The 22,661-nt window shown below is 41.1% G+C and overlaps 2 protein-coding genes across 10 annotated transcripts in view; one reads left to right on the top strand and one right to left on the bottom strand.

Moving 5' to 3' along the window:
- Positions 1–3,407, bottom strand: part of LOC136793549 (uncharacterized) — a 158,759-nt gene extending 155,352 nt beyond the window's left edge. Inside the window, exon 1 of the mRNA XM_067025458.1 lies at positions 3,071–3,407. Coding sequence (XP_066881559.1) covers positions 3,071–3,407 — 337 coding nt within the window. The remainder of the gene's footprint in view (positions 1–3,070) is intronic.
- PLPPR5 (phospholipid phosphatase related 5) overlaps positions 2,152–22,661 on the top strand; it is a 124,052-nt gene continuing 103,542 nt past the window's right edge. For 5 of the 9 annotated variants that reach the window (XR_010841799.1, XR_010841791.1, XM_059072891.2 and 2 more), the window contains exon 1: positions 3,463–3,766. Coding sequence is in view for 5 of the 9 variants with exons in the window: in XM_059072891.2 (XP_058928874.1) it covers positions 3,530–3,766 (237 nt within the window). In the remaining 4 variants the exon portion in view is untranslated. Of the gene's footprint in view, positions 2,276–2,583; positions 3,211–3,302; positions 3,767–22,661 lie in introns of those variants that run through there. The other 4 variants (XM_067040362.1, XR_010841795.1, XR_010841793.1 and 1 more) reach the window with 4 other exon arrangements.

Here is a 22,661-nt window from a genome sequence, read left to right as displayed (position 1 = left end):
GGAAGTTGGAAAATAAAAGAGTTATAAATACCGCACTGTTGACCTACATTACTTACTTTAGTAGGAGCTGACATGGGGAGAATTTGGACAGGACAATGTTTTGTTAAGAAAGACTGACGGCCACAATACATTTGAAAGCACAATGATATGCCCTAAGAATTAAATTAAGCATTTGGGCAAGATTCCAAAAGATTAAATATGAGTAGTGTTTTTTTACTAAATCTAGAAACAGGTAGTTAAATTAAGAATTGAGGCAGGGTTCCAAAGGATTCTTTGAAGTTGAAAAACGTATTTTGGAAAAGAATTAGCTTACATGATTCATAGGAAAATAAAATGAAGAAACGCACTAAATAAGTACCTTCTTTGGTACTTCTTTGGTACAAAGCCCAGAGGTGAGAAAAGTTAGTTCATTTTGTCCTCAAAGAAGCTCAGGCTCAGGAAAGTGAAGGAAGCAGCCCAAAGGCATATTGCTCAGGCTCTTTCATCTGCCTCACACCATTTCTATGTATAACCAAGCTGTGCAAATATTCATGGAAGTTTAATTCCATGTCGGTATCTTTATAATGTGAGTTAAGATTATTAACCTTGAATTTCCACATTGGATGGTTAGTCAACCATGAGTCGGGCAACAACACTTTTTGACCATCTAACATGAACAAATCATGGGGGTATTGAGAATTCTGAAGGAAAATCATATCTTATTCTTGAGGTGGATACCATCTGAAAGAGAAGATAGAATGTGCACACATCTACAGAAAAATATACACAGAAATATGGATACACCTAGAATCATTTTGTATGCAATAAAAAGAGAAGGAAGTGACTGGTGATGGGTGGGTGTTAGAATGACCTGGGTTCAGGCAGGCTAGATACATGTATGACTAAAGGTTAAACTTTATAGAATTTAAACACAATGTGCCAGACATAATGAAATGAGTATCAGTAATCCTCATGTCAACCTTGTAAAGTAGGTACGAGTATCATCCCAATTTTACCGGTGATGAAACCAAGGCAGGAAGAGATTAAGCATTTTGCCCAGGTTCCCAGAACTGGTTAAGTGGTGGGGCTGAGACTTGAACTGAGGCAGAACCAGAGTCGTTGCTCTTACATTGCCCTGTGTGCCAAATAAGTATACAGGCTAGGTTTATCTGGGGGACATAAAGATTGGGATTCCCGAACCTTGATGTAAATTTTATACGTGAAAACACTTCCCTGTTGTTCTTAGAGGAGTAAGTTCTTTAATTCATTCAAAGATTAAATATCTACAGTATACCATACACTGCTCACGCTGGGGATAGAGCAGTGAACAGGACAAATGAGGACCCAGCTTTGTTACACGAACAGTACTAGGCACACATAACACCGGTACAGTGCATTATAGTGCATTTTAATTTCAAAAGTAATGCATGTTTTCATCAGTTTGAATACATTACCTACATTAGACTCTCCTTAACCCAAAGTTACATTTTAAAACTACCCTTTTATTTATTTATTTTTGTGGTATGCGGGCCTCTTACTGTTGTGGCCCCTCCCGTTGCGGAGCACAGGCTCCGGACGCGCAGGCTCAGTGGCCATGGCTCACGGGCCCAGCCGCTCCGCGGCACGTGCGATCTTCCCGGACCGGGGCACGAACCCATGTCCCCTGCATCGTCAGGCGGACCCTCAACCACGGCGCCACCAGGGAAGCCCCTTAAAACTACCCTTTTAAATTAACACCATTCTTCCCCAAATTCTATTAAACAGGATTTAGAACCAGATTTGCAGTTTAAACACCCTTACAGTCTTAGAATGATTTTCTGAATGTAGCACTAGACCATGTATCTTTGTAGTAGTTATATTTTCATCGTATGATAAGTCTTGCTTGTCCATTTAGGAACAGTTTGCTCCCCACTGCCCCAAATTACTTATTGCATAGGTTTTTCGGTGTTGTTTTCTTGGTAAGCACTAAGTAATTAGTTATTAAATGATATCTGTAATAACATGGAGGGTAAAATAATTCTACATTAAAGAAAGTCACACTGCCATTATTATCTCATCCCTAAACCACCAATCATTTGCCAAATTTAAAAGGCCTTTTTTTAGCTTAAAAGTGTTTTTTTTTTTCCTGATGATAAAGGCCCACCTCTAAAAACCATCAGGCTACAGCCCATTAACATGAGTATTCTACAAATCTCCTAAGGTAATTCCACGTTATAATGAGAAGGGCAGGGCTCTAGGAGTATTTTCATCGCCTCGCGTTGCATACAGGCTTCCTACCTGCTCTCCGGAGTGAAAGGTAAGCAGTGTCAGGATCCACTAAGCTCCACCCCTCCCCCTCCCCAAGCCCCCTCAGTCTGCTGCCTAATCTTGCAGGCGAGGACCCACACGGCATCACGAAACGGGCACCTTACATACATGCAGTTGCACAGCTACTTACATACCCACGCACACGCGTGCCTGCCCAACGTATGGGTGTGTTTTGTATGCCTGTGGTGTGAGCCCTCGGTCTCCCTCTCCTTTCACTTGACCCCTGGGGAATCCCGGCAGTACCTGGGAACTCAGGGAATGGCGAGGTGAGGCAAATGGCCCTTTTCCCTTCCCTAGGGGCTGCCACTGCTGGGTCCCAGGAATCTGCAGTGCCTCGTCTCAAAAGCAGCTAATAAAGGGAAACTGAGAAGATGAGCCAGAGGAGACTACCTGAACGAGGAAGGGGCCGTTGTACAAGACATGATGCTTCGGGAACTCCTGAGCTATGATTTCTGTTTTTACATACAAAGCCCTAGGAAGCTGGAGGGGGAAGCAAAACAACTCAGAATCTAAAATCCTCTGGGATAATGTTTCTCATTGCGCCTAGAAACCCGCGCTGGGCGTGTGTCCTGCACGGGGTTAAGGAATCCAAAGAGGCGCCGGCTGAAAGTCGCTGCGCGGAATCGGCACTTGGTGCTTTACGGGGCTGCGCTCCGAAGACGCGTCCGCGCACCATTTTCCCAGACATTGCGCGGGTTTCCTAAACCACCCAGCTGCTGCCTCGGAAGGGAGTTTCTAGAAGCTCCTTCTCTACTGCCTCCCCTCCCCCCTTTTTGGTTTTTACCCCTGTGAGGAGCTTCGCCAGCTCCACTGCGTCCGCCCTCCGAGGGGTACAGGTGCCGCTGTCCCAGCCGCCGCCAATCGGTCCGCCCCTCCTCCGGGCGGGCCTGGGGGGCTCGGCCCCGCGCGGCTGCAGAGCGAAAGGTGTCTCGCCCGGCCGCGGCCCGCCGCCCGGGACTCCCCGCCCTCCCGCGCGACCCCGCGCCCGGGCGGGCGGTGCTTGCGGCGGGCAGGGGGCGGGGAGGGGAGCGGGGGTTCGTCCGGGGGTAGCCGCCTCCTCCGCAGCCCGCCGGCGCCTCGAAACCCGGACCTGCCTCCGCCTCTTCCTCCGGCGGCTCCATCCTGCCTCCCGCGCCTCGTCCTCCCGCCGCCCCCGCCGCCGCGCCCCCGGTGGCTGCCTCGGCGGACCCGGGAGGGGGCCCGTCCGCCGCCCGCTCGGCTCGGCCCGGCCCGGGAGGCGTGCATGCCCCGGCTGCCCGCGGCGCTCACCAGCAGCATGCTCTATTTCCAGATGGTGATAATGGCAGGGACGGTGATGCTGGCATACTACTTCGAATACACGGACACGTTCACTGTGAACGTGCAGGGCTTCTTCTGCCACGACAGCGCCTACCGCAAGCCCTACCCGGGCCCAGAGGACAGCAGCGCCGTGCCCCCAGTGCTCCTCTACTCGCTGGCCGCCGGGGTCCCCGTGCTCGTGGTAAGCCCGGGGGTGCCCGCCCTCGTCCCGACTGCCCTTTTCCGCCCCTCGCCTTCAGGGTTGAGGCCCCGCCGAAGTCGGGGCGCGGCAGCCTTTGCCTTCTAAGTTCCTCCAAGTTGGCGGCAGCCCCTTCCCCAGAGGACATTCTTCTAGGGCGCGTCGGGGTGGGTGCGAAGGAAGCCCCCAGCTCTCCCCACCCACCTGCCACCCCCGCACCCCCGCTACCCCCCGGGGTGGCTGCACCTTAGCGTGACACGGAAGGGGATGAGAGGGAAGGGGGCTGTAGACGGTAATGGGTGGGAGTCGGGGCTGGGGAGGAGGTGAGTTATCCGGTTGAATCTTGACTTCATCTACTCCGTGGCCTTGCTCTGCTGGCCGCCACCTTTCCCATTGCGACTGGAAGACGAGCAGCAGCGGGCCCAGCGGGAGGGAGACGGCGATCAACTGCTGGGGTGTGGAAGGGACTCCTGCTTCCAGAGTCGGGGCGCAAATTCCCTTTTTACCGCCTCCTTCCCTTTCGAAAGGAAGTACCAATTAGACTAAGCTGAACAGGGAACAAATATCTAAAAAAGAATATGAGACCTCCTAAATGAAGAGGCTCCAGCAGCAGTGCTTGCTGAAAAGCAGGAGCTGTGCCTAAATTACAGGATTTATTTAAACGCTCTTCCATTCCCTGGGCGGCTTAAGTCCTTTTCTCATAGAGCTTTTCTGAGAATGCCTTTTGGATTTATGAACTGTGTGTGTGTGTCTCTACGGGCACATGCACACATATATATACACAGATATCCATATGTAATTATTAGAATGATAATCGGATAATAATTTACGTATGTGAATGTGGTGCAAAGTTATAGGTAGGAGAACTGGTGGTGTTTTTTCAGAAAACAATTATTATGGTTCCTTTAATATTGTCAAAGTATTGGAGGTTCCCTTCCTGTGGTACAGCTCATCTGTCTCTCTCTTTCTCTCTCAACAGATAACTAATAAGAAATTAAAAATGAAGAGGGAAAGGAAAAGGACTTTTTTTCCCAGTGGTTGAATGTGCAAATTGCAATAATGAATGTTAAGAATATCTGTTTTATCTGTTAGGTTTGGATAGTCATGTTTTCTTTGATTTTAGAGGAAATGAGTTAATAATTTACAAAATAGTGAAAAGTTCCTAACACACATAATGGAATTCCACAAACCAAGGAACTTCTTGATAACTTCAGAGTAACTTTATCACAGGTGCTGTGATAGTTGACTTCAAATTCGGCTCCAGCATACTGGTTTGAAAAGTGTTAGACCTTGCACCAGAACATGTTTTGTTTTGTTTTGTTTTCAGTTGTAATTTGCTAAAATATATCAGAAACCCCAAATCCAGCTTCATGTTTGTGTTCTCTCTCCTCTATTTGGAAAGCTGTAAGAGAAAAAAATAAATTGGTCATTCTTGGACCCTTTTGCTTTCTGCAGATGTTGGGTTTCCAGACACATGTTTTCTAGTAGACTGAATAGCTCAGGGACTTTTCAAGGAATTTTTTTTTTTTCTTTTAAGATAAAAGCCTGTCACTTTCAGGACACTGGTTTGGGTACAGCCATAATCAGTAATGTCTGTAACTCATCCCTCGGTGATTACAATTCTGTGGCTTATTTAAATGAGATAGCACTTTTCAGATCCTAACCATCCATCCATGGTGGCAGGTGCCATTTAGAGACATAACATATTTGCCCAAAGAATTTGATTATTCTCCACTTAGGGGGAACCACAGAGGGGAAAGGGAATTAATTAGTCATTATTGAGCGCCTGCTTTGTGCTGGGCACTGAATAGTCATGGCCACATATACTTCTCAGAGCATCCCTTCCAGGAGATAGTCTCTCCAGTTAACATTTGAGGACCCTGAGCATCAGATAATAAACTAGAAGCACCTGAAAACAAAAATGGTGGGTGTGGTGTTTGATGCTGGTGAGACTGATGCCAAATGCCATACTGCTTGTCCTACTTCCAAAAACATGTTCTCTGAAAGAAGATGAGAAAGGCTGCTTGGGTGGGGATCTAGAATATTCTTGAGAGATTTTAAAGGGGAGGAGGATCCAACTTGATTTCCGTGTTTTGATTTTTCAGTTCATTAGTTTCAAGAGAGAATTTGGGAGTCAGTCTGAAGAGAAGGAAATGTTGGATATTCAGGCTAGCTGTGCTGCTGGCCTTTGTTTCTGCTCTGCTCTTCCCATATTACCCTCTCATAATGTGAAAGTTTGGGAACAGTAATGGCAGCCCTGCTTTTCCATTCTTCTCAAGAACACTGGCTTAGCACAGTCACTTTGCATGAAAACAATATTATTAATAATAATGTTAGTAGTACCCATCATTTGTTGGGTTATATACCCAATACCTATCTAATACTTGCATTATCTATGAAAGCAGTTATTATTACTGTCACCTACCCTTTGGGAAGACTGAGGTTAGGAAGGTTAAATAACTTGCCCGAGGACCAAGGCTAAAAACATTACACCCAGAATTTTAACCCTACTGTGTTTTGTTTTAACCCAAACCTGCGCCTTTCTATTACAATATGCAAATTCAGCTTACTCATAGATCATTCTTCTAAATAAATGCCTCAAATGGTCTCTTTCCCCATCTTTTACATTTCTTGGACTGTAGTGATACAGATTCTTCATTATATATATTTTTAATCTTCAAAACTCATTCTAATCCTTAAAGTTAATTTTGAAAAGTAGCTCTCCTCACTGCCACAATCTGTGGTTTTGTTTCAAATTTGCCAAATTTATTTATCTAAAAATTAAAAGCAAAATATTCTTTAAATTTTATCACTTTTATATAGTGTTGACTTGGGGCACATGTTGGAGTCTGACAAGTTTGGATTCAGATTCAAAGGGCATCTTGCTGTTATGGTAAGAGTTGGGGATTCTGCTTGCTGCGTAACCTTGAACAACTAATTTAAAGCTCCTTAATCCTTAATTTTCTAAGTCACAGGATTTTGAATATTAAATGAGATATGTATATATGATATATATGATATATGATATATATATGAGATATATAAATATCATCCTTTGCCCATAGTTGATATTCCATAAGAGATCACTATTTCATTAACACTATTAGTAAAATAGTAATTCAGTAAATGCTTATTGAATTCCTGTGTTACAAGCACCGTATCAGCCAGAGTAGTGGTTATAAAGGTAATTTCAGAAGTAAACCATGGTCACTAATCCTTAAGAGTTTACAAGCTAATGTGGGAAATTAGGTAATCACGCCCGAAGTCATAATGTAAATCACCATAATAAAAGTGTTATATGTTCATATTTACATATATATATACACCGCAAAGACCTCTGGTGGTTCAAAGAGGACAAGATCATTTTTATTGGGGGAGGAGAAGAAAGGCTTCATGAAGAAAAGTATGGCTTTTGAGATGTGACTTGAAGGAGAGGCTGAAATGGGGTTTGAGTCAGGACATCACAGAAGCAGCAGTGTGAACACGACCGACTGCTCGGTAGCAGAAAATGCAGTCTGTACTCTTGAAGCAGCAATTGGTCTGTCTTGTTTCTAAGAGTGGTTTGTGGGGAATGCAGGGGTATATGGCAGAAGAGGAAGACTAGGTAGGGTCTCATTGCTGAGTCCTGGAATGTCAGGCTGAGTTTTTCTCCATTTATTGGGAATTGAGTAGGGACTTGTCTGATGGGTGGTGTTTTAGGACATTTTGGGGACAGTAGTGTAAGGTTCTTCTATTATTAAAATATCTGTGTAAGATAATTTTATACTCTTTATCCCCGAGTCTATTTTGTGTTGTGAAATATTATTATTTTAATTGTGTTTTCAGAAGACACCTGTAATTTGGGCTCATTTACAAAGATGACATGGTTTATAAACTCTTTGAAAACAGGTACTGTTCAGTTTGATTTGTATGCATTTACCAAAGCACCACCTACAGAATTTACAGATATAAATTTAATTAGTGATCTTTGTTTTTCATTGATTAAAAGACCTGGTGATGACAATGGTTTCTGCCCCCCAAATTTGGATACGGTGGCCACTAGCCCCTATTGTTCCTTAGATCTCTGAGCAACACAGATGATTTGAAGGAGACAAAACTAGACCATCCCTCTTCATAGAGTCAGAATCAAGACAGAGAAGACCAGCACTGAGGGGGGCAGGTCTGAGGGTTAGGGAGCATCTCTGACTGTTTATGCCTGCATCCTCAGGAAGCTCCCTCTGGGTTCCGAGACTCTGAGGCATGGAGCTACTGCCGCTATACCAAGGATGTTGCATCACTAAATGTGGTGGAAGTAGATGGTGACAGAAAGGCATCTTGTATCCAGAGCTCCATCTTGTTAAATCAAAGCCTAAAGCTCTTCCACAGACCTCTCCTTCCTTGAACCTTGCGTTGGGTGCCCACTACTATCTCCACCCATCTCCACTTCTGGAATCCTATGAGGATAAAATGAGTTGACACATTTAAGTACCACAGTAGTGCCCAGCTGAATATGTGTTAGCTACTATTAGTCCTTGCAAGGTTGGGATAATTAATCAAGACAACCTATTTAAGGCACCTGGCAAAATACCTTTGTTGGTGGGTTCCAGGGCTGATAAAATATTTGAGTTGAACAGAAGCCACCTAGTTCAATCCATCACCCACAAAAATTGGGGTGTCTGAATAGCAAGAACAGTACAACTCAATTAGAACTCTCTTCTTCCAGTCAAGTCAGTGATTTCTGCCTTTGACGACTCCCCCATTTCTTCAGTGGGCTAACACTAGCTAATATTTCCTATGTACTAGACACTGTGTAATGGACATTTAATGTGTTACTTCATTTAATGCTCACCATGGTAGTACTGTCTTTAAACATAGGCACTATCATTAAGCCCACTTTATAAATGAGAAGAAATAGGATGTTTAGTGAGATTAGATGTCAGACTTGTGTTAATTTTTTTCAGTCCATTAGTATAATTAATCTTCACAATAAACTTATGAAGGAGTCTTGGATGTAAAAAGGTGAGATGACCAGTCCAGAGTCCCACAATGACAGTGCTAGAATCGTCAAAGCCTGTGCATTTAGTTCTTTTGTTATGTACCTTTATCCTTACACATTAAACAAATCTTTAAAGATATTTAGTCAGGGCTTCCCTGGTGGCGCAGTGGTTGAGAGTCCGCCTGCCGATGCTGGGGACACGAGTTCGTGCCCCGGTCTGGGAAGATCCCACATGCCGCGGGGCGGCTGGGCCCGTGAGCCATGGCCGCTGAGCCAGCGCGTCCGGAGCCTGTGCTCCGCAGCGGGAGAGGCCCGAAAGATATTTAGTCATAGGGATTCAATACTAGAAGGGTCAAATTTTTCTCAAAACTTTTATCTTCAATTTCATTTTTTTCTGGTTTGAAGGGAAACTTTGTGTTCTAGTGTAGACAGTGGTTTCAATGTGTAGTGTAGGAAATTGTTTTGTTTCCTATTAAGCTTGAAATGTTGTGGAGAGGTTGGTGGCAGCGGGTGGGATTCAGAGATATTTCTCTTGTTCTGATCTGCAGCCGCGTTTCTTATCTCTGTGGCACACATTGGCACAGGGCTTCAGGCACCTGCTTTTCTGTGGAACCACCCTCTGGTTCTAAATCTGCAAACTGTAGTGCATGGAGAGCTGAGGGGACCTCTAAGACATGTTTCTTAAAATGGGACCTAGCACTAGAATTGGGGGGGGGGGCAGTGAACACACTGAAATTGTGTTATAAAATACCGTATGTACATATGTATGTATGTGTGTGTATGTACGCATTTTTCTAGTAAGAGCCTCCATGGCTTTATCGGATTGTCAGAAATGCCCAAGATTCCTAAAAGTTAAGAACTACTCTTTGAGGATTTATGGATCTGTTTAAACTCCTCCTTAATAGGTCTCTTAGGCCCTTGCTTTACTTAGATAGTCTCATTCATATTCATTCATTCACGTTCACTCTCCCTCTTTCCCTTCTCCTCCCTGCATTCCTTTGATGGTGGTCTCTTTTTTCATGTATCCCCTCCCCTTTGCATACTGATTAGGAGATTGTGATGGGGGTAGGGGGGAGCCAAGGCCCAGGAACCTGAAAACCAGCTTGCGTTTCCTTTCCCTTTCCTTCTCCCTGCCTCTCCCCCTCCCTTCTGCCTCTTCTCCCCCCACTCCCCTTCTTCCTTTTCCTCTCCCCTTCTCCCCCTCCCCCTCCATCCCCTGTCACCCATCATCCCTGTTGCTTCCCTGCACCAGTTACCTTATCTGAAAAATGTTGACTTATTCCTTCCTGCCTTTCCCACCTTTTGGAACTGTTCTTGAGAATCAAACGGATGTAAATGCACCTTGGAGACAATAAGTCACTTCATGTATATGAGGAAAACATAATGTGAGCAGATTACATGGGTGTAGCTGCTTGGTCATTGGAGATGGTTAGACTGCTTATAGCATGGCTTTGCCAGCCGAATATACTTTGTTGGAGTAGAAAAATGGAAAAGCTTTTTATACTTCTTTTCTTATTTTCTTGTAGAAAGAAGAGCAAAAATAAAAAGACAACAGTATGAAATGGCCTAACTAGTTATTACAGACTATTGCTCCAATACTCAATGCTGTTTTTCAGAATGTTTCAATAAGCTCTTACTGTCAAGATTATTATAAAGAATCATCCCATTCATTTGTGTAATTTGAAAGAAATAATGTTTCCAGAGAGCAATGTTGATATCATCTGTTAAGTGTGCATTGTATCATATTCATTTTTAAATTTGTACTGTACCCAAAAGTCATTATTTGTAAAAGTTTGGAATGATGGTAATGCATCTACTATGTGCTAGGCACAGTGCTATTCCTTGACTTGTATAATGAGGGAGGCATATTCACTGCCCTTCAGGAGTTCAAACACTGTGCATGAAATTATATCTCCAAGCCTCAGCTTTCTTGTCTGTAAATTGAGATGATACTTAACATTATCTTTTAAGAATTAAACATAAACATACATTAAGTGATAGCTGCTCTTTTAACATAAATGCCAATAACATTTATTGGTGCTACGCAGCAAAAGGACACCAGGTGTCCTTAATCATTTCTGTTGAATGGATGTGGTAAACCATTTACTCTTCACATTAACTATTTCAGGTACTATGTGTGGTAACTAACACATCTAGGGAGCTTATGCAATTCCTCCACTTGGGTAAATGCCACATCTAGGATCTGAATCTGTTACTTCAAATTCAATGCTCCCTTGGCTACCTGCCATTGCCCACTAATTTGATTCATAGCCTGAATGGTGGCATTCCTAGAAGGCAGAGGAGAGTTAAAGAATATTGATTATGTATCACTGTGCTCTTTACAGCATCCTTATGCTTGTAAATGTATAGGCTCAGTTACAACCAGACATGAAAAGGAGAATTTAAAATCTCTGTTCAATATGTATATGTATAGCTGATTCACTTTGCTGCACACCTGAAACTAACACAACATTGTAAATTAACTATACTCCAATAAAAATTTAAAAAATAAAATAAAATCTGTGTTCAAAGACAAAACTTCATTGGTTCCTAAGACCAGTGGAATAGCCAGTAGAACTTGCTTCTCCCAGCTCAACATTCGCATCCATACAGTTGGAGGAGGCAAGTTCTGATGTCAGAGATCTTAACCTATAGTTAGGAAGAGCTTTTAAACAGACTTTGGAAAATCATAAGACTATCATTTTGATGGGAGATATTGTAAAATATGTGAAATGGAGTTCTATATTCAGTACTATTTACACTATTTCTGAGAATGCCAGTTTTCACTCATCAGGCAGCTTACTTTTTTAGTCTTATTATGACAGATGTAGTTTGAGAACCACTGTCAGTAAAATCACCGTGTTTTTTGTGTAAAAACAGAATCCTAGAGATTTTTTTTCCCGATCAGGTGCATTTAAAACTTTACAGACAGTCTTGGTGAACATTTCTCACTGAGAGAATGTGTGTGAGTGGAAACGTGTGTGTGTGTGTGTGTATATGTGTTTTTGGTATTTAATACATTTGTAATTTTTTGTATGAACTCATTTTTATCTCCCTTGCTTCTAACCTTGATAGTGCTCCCCCACACTTCCCCTCAAGAAAAAGGATATTTCTCAAACATTCTGCTGTATCCTTTCAGACCTAGCACCAACTCCTCTAAGTAGGTCCTTTTTCCCAGATGAGGTAGCTGCATTCTCCTCTTTGATTCCTTTGTGGCTTTAGCACATTATGGCATTAAAGTAATCTTATATTGTGCTTTATGTTGTATTTAATTTTATTCACGTTTCTATCGCTAGACTTGAGCATCTCAAAATCAGGGTTTTGTAATCTGACTCATCATGCCTAACTCTGGTTATTTTTGGTGGATAAATTATCCAGGGACTAATCGAAGTTTGTGATGATGAGGTTATAATGACCAAATTCTGCTGAGCGCATAGTTCCTTAATAGGCAAAATATTCCATACAGCCTATTCTGTAAGCTTAATGAACTGGCAGTTCTTTGTCCTTTGATGTGTTTTAAGTGTATAAACCCTGTATAAAAGGTTCAGCATAGCCAAGGTGTGATTCTGTGTCCTCAGACTGACATGCGTCAAGCAGAAACCTTCCTATCCTTTGAGAACAAGTCACTGGGGTATGGGTTACAGGCCTCCCTGGAGTCTTATACCCTGATCATTCAAGGGTAGGAAGTATCTCCAAACTATTTTAGTCAATCCAGTTCAATAGCTTGAATTTCACCAATTAAGAGTCCATTTTAGCACTTATCATGCTAACTAAAAGTCACTACTTTCATCGGTAAAAAAAATCATTTTAGGGCTTCCCTGGTGGCGCAGTGGTTGAGAATCCGCCTGCCGATGCAGGGGTCACGGGTTCGTGCCCTGGTCCGGGAAGATCCCACATGCCGCGGAGCAACTAAGCCCGTGAGCCATGGCCGCTAGGCCTGCGCGTCCGGAGCCTGTGCTCCGCAACGGGAGAGGCCACAGCAGTGAGAGGCCCGCGTACCGCAAAAAAAAAAAAAAAAAAAAAAAAAAAATCATTTTATATCTACAATGCTAATTTAGTTGTTAATTAGCATATGATAGCAAAAAGACTTACAGCAGCCTCTTTGGAGTGTGACCTTTCTGATAAAATGCTTGTGACAATCAGGACTTCCTCCCTTCCTTCCTCATTCCTTCTTTCCCTGAGCAAATATTTGTTGAGTACCTTCCATGTGTAGCATACCTTGAAAATAAGGCTTACAGAAGTTACTTGACTTGCCCCAAATCCCAAAACCAGAATTAGAGCCGATCTTCCCCTTTTCCAAATCTTTCAAAGCAGTGTCAGGAGGTAAAACACTCATGAAATCATGGGGTGGTTAAATACAAATGTAGTCCTGACATATCTGCATATTACCAAAATAATTTACGGCATTTCTTCTCTAAGGATTTGTGTTGATATAACCAGCCCGGCTATGTTGAGGAAATTGTGTATTGTGTTTCTAGCATAATGATCCCTTTTTTGAAAGGGTGCTCTCAGTAGTGCCAGCAGAAACTGTACTTTTCTATCGAGATTTTTTAATCGAGATTTCAGATTTAGCTTTTTCTCACACTGGGGTGCACAGAAGCACTCTTGACACTGAGAAGCATCTTGTATTTCCAGAGATCTCATCAAAGCAGAATGCCATGTTCTCCCAAACAGAAAAATTGAGCAGTCTTGGATAAAGGCAGTGCACCTGGGGCCTCATCTTGTAATTTAAAATGAGCTCCTGACATTTCCAGTCAAAAAACAAAACACTATCTTTGGGTTGGTGGCAATGACCTCTTCCTTCACACGTGCCTTTCCAGTGTGGGGTTTACTCAATTACTAAAATGAATGAAGAGACTTAGTCAAAACTACGTGACAACCCTTTTGGTCTTTCACAAAGAGACCTTTGTTTCTTCTTGCTGGCTCCATCACATGGTTCCTTGGGGGGTCTCCTTTTCCTTTTTCCTGGGGCTCAGTCTAGAATACAGATAGAGGAATCCAGTAGACACTTTATTCAAGCCACACTGTCAGGCTTTTTCTGCCCCTCCATTTTTGGAAAAGATTTGTGAATCCACTGTGAGAGAGATTATGCTTCTTTGTAGCTGGGACTTTTTAGTCATGAAAGAGGCCTTAGAGATCATTTAGTTTCTCATCTCTTAATTTCCAAATGAATGGCCAGAGAGATTAAATGACTTGCCCAAGGCCATGCAGCTAATGAGAAATTACACCAATTGCTGACATATATGGGCACTTGGTATACATCAGTCCTTGTTGTACTTTACACATACTAACTAATTGAATCCTCACAGCATTAGAGGTAGGCACTATTGTTATCTCAATTTACAGATGAGAACACTGAGGCACAGAAAGATTAAGCAACTAGTCCATGACCCCACAGCAAGGAAGTGACATACCTGGGCAGAATGTCTCCATATGAGCTTTTAATAACACAGAGATGGTTCTTTTCTCCAGTACCAAATTTTTTGTCATCTCCTGGAGAGGTTAAGGCCGCCTGCAACAAATCGTTCTGCATAGCAGTATTAGTTGGGAGATAGAGATGAAGAGTATGTGATTATTATGATAGCCTTTTCCTTATGACTTTATAGTGCTGATTGAAAACATTTTCCTAAATATTGTATTTACAATTAGCAGTTAATCTGTGATAGTGAAGACATAGTAACAGATAAGGAAAAAGAGCATTTAATTCCCAAATCACTTGGTTCTATGATGCCTTATCTGTTGCTGACGTCAAATCTTTTCAGACAAAAAGTAAAACTACATTTGAAACTTGCCACAAGTGGATATAACAAAAACCTAACCATTTTTAATATGCAGACCTTTAAGTTCTTTTTTTTTTTTTTTAAATTTAAAACTGAGGGAATTTAATTAGGGAGTTGATTACACAGGTGATGGGAAAGTTGAGAAGCTGAACAGGAAATGGTGAGGCCACCCAGAGTTTATGCAATAGCAGAAAGCCACTACTACAACTGCTGGGGCTGTAGAGACAAAGGAAGGAGATGGGGTCATCAGAGCTTGGGGCAGAAGTTGGAACCTAAAATGATGTATTTCACAGGAGCTAAAAGTATGGAGGAGAGCTCTTGTTAGAGGTGTTGCCTGAGGAGGGAGGAAGGAAGTGATGAAGAAATATCGATTTTGCCTTCCTCTGCCTTTCAATCTCCCATCCATACCTTCCAGACTTTAAGTTCTTCTAATGTGATTTTTACATAACACAATAAAGTTATCACACGACATATAATTGATATATAGCCTATCTACTGTATTCAAGACATAGTTATTACGTTTGGCATAAGTTTGGCAACTAGTTAGAGGCATGGAAAAACTATTGGTATAAATATATTTCAGGGAAAAGGATAGACAATTATATATTTATATGTTTTGAAGTCTTCTCTTTTTTTTGAAGGAACTTAGAGACATTCCCAAAACTTGGTCCAATCCTGTGGTGCCATTTTCTGTGAAACAGCAGTGACCTGAGAAAGCACAGCTCTCTGCTTTCTGTAATTCTCTCTGCTGTTGGTTTCCATGTATTAAATGATCTCTATTCTTTAATTTGGGCAACTTCAATCATACCTCTTTCATAACTCTTTCCTTGATGTGTCTAGTCAATAGTAATCATCCTTCCTATAAACTCCTTTTTTTTTTTTTAATATAAGTCTTTCCCTTTATATACTTTCCATAAAACAGGAGTAGTTGCAGGTGTGGGATGGGGAGCTGGAGAGAAAGCAAGACAAAAGAAAAGGATCAGTAGCAATAATGTACTCTTTTATGGAAATAGTGAATGCAGAGAATTGGTAATAAATTTTGTATTTGCAGGTTTCATGATAATCTGAAATTAAAATAAACAAATAAAAGGAGCAGTGACTCACTGGACTCACAGGCAGGTGACCTGAGCTGTCCTCCTTGCTCTGCTGTTTTCAACCTTTGAGACCTTGAGAAAGTCAAGTAGCTTTCCCACCGCTGTATCATTAGATAATTGGTTTGAAAGGTTTGAACCTCACCCAGAGCAGAAAACTGACCCATGGCCCCCAGAGCAGCTCTTGCTGTGCATGAAACAAGTCTGACTATTAGGACGCTCTATATTACAATGAAAGTCTGTCTCCCTGTCTCCCTGTCTTCCGCTCAGTGGTCTCTCTCACCTTTTGAAGCCACCTGGAACCACCTAGATGGTTTCTTTCTGAATCTTCCTTTCTTGAGACTTAAAGTCTTCATCTTGACATAGCGTGGATTTGAGTCCATTTTCCCCTTTTGGCCACTCACATCTGACTTAACTTCGGATGTCCTATGTTTTTAAGGGGTGGCACCAGCACTGGATGATGTGTCTCAGGTGTACTTTCACCCCTCGCAAATAGAGCAGGAATTTGGCTTACAAAATTTTTTCTTAATGCATTAGCCTTGGGATCAATATCCAGTCACCCTGTGGTTAGTTATCTCATCTGTAAAGGGAGTAGCTTAAACTTGTCGTCAAGTAGGCAGAAGCGCACTGTATGATGATATACACTGTTCTGCTCCCATGGCCACAACAGACATTGCTAAGAGACTGTGGCATTTTCTCACCAGCTGAGACGGCTCTGGGCTTTCAGTCCTTAAGACAGAGCTCCAGGCAACCTCTTGTAACTGTATTTGCCCTCTTGGAATCAAATGACTATTAAAATGCTTCCACTGTATGTAGCATGTACAATGTAGTATACTGCATGGCTATGCATTTTAGTTAATTACATTTAAATACTATGGCTGTCAAAAGATTATAAATGCTTATAGAACAGCAAATATGTCTCGTATATCTTTGATTCTTGATCATCACATAATGCCTAATACAGTGCCTTTCAAATAGTAGATATAAGTAATCATTTGTGTATTTCAGAAGAGAATTAGAGAAGCATAAATTAAAATTATTTATAATTTTACCCATTCACAGATACTTAAATCGTAAAGTCCAAATTATTTTTCCAAAACCCATCTTTAATATTTTACTTTATTTGCCAGTGATCCCTGATTTCAAATATTTTCCCCATGTTACACTCACTTCATTCTTTTCATTTACTTAAAGTTATGTAGAATGTAGTTCAAAATAAATCTTATTTACTTCATATGAAGAATATTTCAAATTCCTATCATTTGGTTTTAAAAATCTTTTAACATCATCAAGTTTTGCTTCTGTAACCACTATTTCATTTCCCCATGTCTTTAATTGTCCGTTGCACATACTTTTGTAACTTAAATTGTCACTACTTAAGCCTTTATGTAGCACATGCTCTTTCTTCATCAAGTGTGACCTTTTCTTTATTTCAATACTTTATTTTATTTTTCTCAAAACAAATTGGTTGATTTAAAGAGCATATCATCTTCCATTCTATTTTGTAAATTAAAACACCAGTACATTTTACGTGTGAAATTTGCATGTATGGTAAATTGGAAAACTTTTTTGGTGTTCCGAAGGAGGATTCAGATGGCTGGCAGGGTTTCTAAATGAGATGAGTCATGATTTTATTGTCACTCAGGGTCTCTGAATCATACTGTATACATTTTCATTAGTAACCATAGATTAAGAGTTGTAACATTTGACTCAATACATGGAACTATTTTTGAGGAGAGTTTCTTTCCTTCGAGAGTGATAAAAGTTAGTGGTGCTTTAGAGAATGACATTAATGAGAAAAGAACGTTTCAGTGCTGCTGGGGCAGGCAAATCACTTACAACTTCAATTAACTACAGGAGGAACCAGGAAAATGAAATTAGGATTTTACTGTTTATGGATACTTTTCATTGAAATTCAGGATTTCTCAAATAGAGTAAAATATCAAACAAGTGCAAATTAGTTCCTCTCTGAATCAAATGGGTGCAAATGAAATGGTCTCCTAGCAATCACATTAAAGCACAATGACCTGGTATTCAGTAATTCATTTCTTCATGTATTCTTTAGAAAACATTTACCAGTCCTCCCCAGACAAGGCTTTGTGTGTGTAAGCGATTCTACACGTTCAAATGGAAGAAAGGATTCCTGTCCTCAAGGAACTAACTCAGTCCCATGTGTGTGAAGAGTTAAAATATACTAATCCTGATGACTGACAGTGAGTGGGCTGGGGTGAGGGAAAGCGAAGAAGGGAGTGAAAGAGACTTCGGAGAGCAGGTAATGTTAGCTAGTCAGGGACTCGATGCAAGGGTGTTCCAAGCAAAGAACAAACACAAAGTCATTTAGGCTGGAGAAACCTTCCTGTTTGAAGAAACTCCAAGAATGTCTGGAATGGGAAGGTGTCTAACACAGAGGCAATTAGGTTCAGAACATAAGGATGTTTAGTAAAAAGTACATTACAGTAATACTCTGAGTTTGAAGTCCAAATTCCCTTATCTGCTTGAAGAGGTAATCCTGTGATACACAGTCTAACCTCTTAGTCTCACTTGATCTGTCTGCAAAATGGAACATCTAAATCTACCTGTCTTACAAAGTAACTTTATTTCTGTGACTGATTTTAATTTAGTAAACTAAAGGAGAAACATTAGAATACTTTTTAGAGTTTTACGGCAATATTCATCACATGGGTCTTGGCTGGCAAGTGTGTTCCAGAGTACTTATATTTTCCTTGTTTTAAATAAACATACCATTGTGAAATAAACTGTTAGATAGCTACTGAGAAGTTAAGCCCCCTGACACATATATTACATGATTTTAAATCAGTATTTGCAACATAGACAATGCTAAAAGATCCATATTTGTATAATTATGAAAGCTTATGTTAGTATGCACATTTAAAATTTAAATTGGTTAGGATATTTTTGTCACTATTGCTGTGTTTTGCTTCTATAATTAATTAGGTCATTTTGACCTGCATTTTATAAATTACATAACAGGTGTGCTCACCTGTGTAGTAAACGTCTTCAGTCTTCTCATTTTAAATTGGATACTAAAGTGAAAAATATCTACATGTTGCTCTAGAAATGTGAGGACATGAGCATGCAGTTCTTTTAGAAAGCACGGGTTAAAATTTATGTGTAATGGAACTGTATCATTCTTGGTAGGTGAAACTCAGATTTTCCAGTTTATGGCATTAAGGATTAAATGTGCTTGGTTTTCTTGCAAGATGCTCTATCCTTCTAAATTTAGTCATCTAATTAAGATTTCCATTCATGGGGAATGACTTTAAAGAGCACATAAGACAGGCTTTTACACAAACAAGCTTTGATTGGATTAATTGGATTTGCATAAATTTTATGATGTGAGTGTGCTAGTGTCTCAGCTTCATCTGCTTGGAAGGGAGAAAAAGGGATTTGTAAAGAGGAAACACATTAAAGGTTGCAAAGGAAGCAGGTAAAAGCAGTCAGGTTAATGGCATGGAGAGAACAAAGCAGCGCTTTGGCAATATATAAGCTGGCCAAGTCTGGAAAAGCTGGGCATAGGAAAAAAGAGGTGGGAGGTTCAGAAAGACCACAAGATTTTGGTGTGTGTGTGTTTTTTTGTTTTTGTTTTTGTTTCCCAAAAGAAAAGGGATATAGAGCAGCCCTGATGCCTGATAAGGGTTTGACTACAGAGGCTGGGGGAGCTGGTGGTACCTTTAGGACTGAGATAGCCAAGGCAAGGATGGCAGCTTGTAGGCAGGCAGGCTTCTTGCAGGCAGTTCTAACAGAGGGTCACTTGGTCATTAGAGACCAGTGCTGATCCAGGCTTACCGAAAAGATGGCAGCCTGGAACTGGGACGCTGAGAAGTAGGGCAGAGCAGGGCAGCACCAGGGAAGCAAAGATGTGGTGAAGTGGAGGAAGGCACATGTGAGTGAGACAAGGCAGGCTGGACAGAATAGGCAAGTCCAGAGGAGTCAAGGGACAGAACAGGCTGCTGAGACGAGGTCTCAGGCTCACAGCCTGGGGCACCGGGGCTTGGCAGCCCAAATTAGGATCACCAGCAGTGGAGACCAGGAACCCTTCCCAGCAGGCAGCAATCAGAGGCTCAGAAATTGATTCTGAGCCGAGTCTCAACAACAGATGTGAGGTAATAGAATTCAGAAAGCCTTGATACGGAACCAAACTTCAGACCTTCCAGCTGCTAGTGCAGAAGTGATCTGCAGAACATTGATTCTGGCATTCACGTATTAAACAGTAACAATGAAACATCAACAATAGCAACCTCATCACCCCTTACATTTGCATAAAACTCTATCCTTCACAGAATGGTTCACAACAATCATGTGACATGGATAGTCTAATCACTTAGAGGTGATAAAACCCAGGCTCAGAAAAATAATATTTTCTCAGTCTTGCAGTCAAAACAGTGGCAGAGTTTAGATTAGAACCTGTCCCTGGTGTGTTTAAACCTTTGTTTTTAACATGCTTTGCAGAAAGTAAAGAAAAGGGCAGCTGGTATGAAGATACATGAGAAGGGTTTTCCTGACCTGGGGAAGTTCACAGTCCAGTCAAGGATCCAGGCTCATGCAGAAATAACCTTAACGTTTCAAAAACTCATCCCTTTACTAGAAGAGCAACTGGGGCTTGGGAAGCATTCAGCCACTGTGTGATGTCTGAATGAATATCGAGTGAACTGCTGTGGTAGCCCAGTGAAGAGAATAATCAGTTTGAACTCAGGCTATAAAGAAGGCTTCTCTGAGAACATGGCATTTTAGCTACTAATGACAGGATGCTTCCGTGAGGGACATGCTTGTTTGGATTTGGATGGAAGGGAAAGAGAACTAGTATTTATTGAGGTAGATTTAGATTAGACGTACCTGGGCTTGGATTCTGGATCTACTACTAATCAGTGTAATATGGGGCCGGTAACCTGACCTCATTGACTCTCAGTTTTCTTATAGCACATGCTCATTGTACAGAAGCTAGTGCCTTGGAACATGTTAATTTGGTGGTCGGGGGTGTAATTTAATGTTCACAAAGGTTCTATCATTTTGTATTATCACCCTTTCACAAAAGAAGAAACTGAGACTCAAAAAATATTAAGTAACTTGCATGAAGTTAAGCAATTTGAAACCAGAAGATCTTCCTGGCTCCAAAATCCATTCTTTTTCCACCACCCTCCAGTGACATGCAAGGGATGTACTGAGGGGCTTCAGGGGGAGCTTTGAAAAGAGGGAGTGAGATTCTTTCATTTAGTCCATTTGATTGTGTTAGGGAGTTTGTAGAAGGAGAGAGCTAGAACCAAGAGAAGAGAGCAGTAATTTATGTGCCACTGAAACAATTCCAAATGCAATGATAACTATCACTGATGGAGAAAAGAGGTTTAGAGGATAGGGTAAAAGTTCCATATGAACATCAGACAGCTGAAATGCCTATTGAAATTGTAGCCCTTATAAAGTAAGATGAGGTGGGTTTAAAGATGTAAACATATTCAATGAGTGAATCAAGACAATATTGAGTTGAACTAAACAACCAGAAGAACTTATGTCTCTTGGGTATTTTGAATTAGGAGAAAACAGCTTAACTGTAAGAATATTAAATAGGATGGAGTTGAAAAAATAAAAGGGGGGTATTAGTCTCTTCCCAGAGTATGATCTGGGATCTATTTGTATTTAACTGTCTTTTTATATCTCCTTTTGTCAATTCTGCTTTTCCCAAATTATTCTTGATTGATGCAGGATCCCAGATAAGTAGATACGATAAAAATGTAAATGTGAGGGCTTGTGGATTCTCATAGTACCATAAAGAAGGAAGCTGTCTTGCTACTGGATATGTGATATGAATAAAGATTTTTTAGTATGTTAAAGTATTGGCAAAGGCATAAATTCTGAGCCACACAGATTGTCTGTATGTGAATATGTGGATGGATGGGTGATGAAACATTGACACCAGGGCATGGCTATGGTGTCAGGTCCACAAGTGTCTCAGTGAGATCCTACCATTGTTATAGCTAACATCATTCATTCAGGTAGCAGGTATTCAGTTTGTGATTCAACTGAGACAAGCTTCTTTTCATTCTTCCTATATCTCTCTTCCTTCATTTTTTCAGCAAACATTCATATTTTGCCTTCTCTGTGCCAGGAACTGGGCAAAGTTCTGATAATAGAAAGATAAATAAAAGAGTCAGGAATCGTAGTTGAGACTCAACCATTATAGACCTTAGAGGAATTAAAACTCATTCCTGCTTTTCTCCTTTGGCTTTTGGCAGACAAAAGTTTGGAACTGTCAAAAGATTTTACAACTTTTGTCTAAAGTTACATTCATGATCTATAGCATAGCTATAACACCAGAGGTAGTTTTGCATGAGCATTTTGAAAGAGTTATAGTCTTACTATTCCACTGTCTCGTTTTCATCTTTGTTATCTTTGGTTACTGGTTTATTTAATAGGTACTTTCCAAAAGCTCCGTCTACTGTAGTATAAGTATATACTATATACGATGTGAATGTTCTTTAAAAGCCTTCTCTATGGAAAAGGCCAGTTCCTGACCAGAGTATAAGCCATCGCTGCCTAGCAAATATCCACATGTATTAGCCACTCATAGGGAAACTGACTGGATTAAAAACATACGAGGAAAAAGGTATACTTAAATAATGCCAAGATGAGGAACTAGAGAAGGGGAGGACCTGGTTCACTTAGAAGCCTTTATTGAGTTTGCTGCATTTAAATAGATGGTATCTATAAAAAGGTTACTTAAGAATCCTAGTTGATTAGCAAAAATTCATAGTCAAGAAAACCAAGTTAGAAATTCTAGATACATTAGCATATGTCTGTAGAAACAATAATAACATTGCTTTCAGGAAGGAAAATAGGAAAAAAAAAAAAGCAAGGTACAAATTTTGTGAGATGATTCCTCTCTGATCTGTTTGTTGTTTTAGTTAGACCATGTAGGAATAATGGATGGTGAATTGATTGTTGCAGGTTAGACCTCAGATGTGACTGACACATCAGAGCTGCATCTAATTCAGGAACATGACAAATGTCAGGACAGTTGATTAAAATAACCATCCAATACA

This window comes from Kogia breviceps, chromosome 1 (genome assembly GCF_026419965.1).
Source record: "Kogia breviceps isolate mKogBre1 chromosome 1, mKogBre1 haplotype 1, whole genome shotgun sequence".
In the NCBI taxonomy this organism is placed as follows: Eukaryota; Metazoa; Chordata; class Mammalia; order Artiodactyla; family Physeteridae; genus Kogia; species Kogia breviceps.
This window is presented reverse-complemented; position numbering and strand designations above follow the sequence as displayed.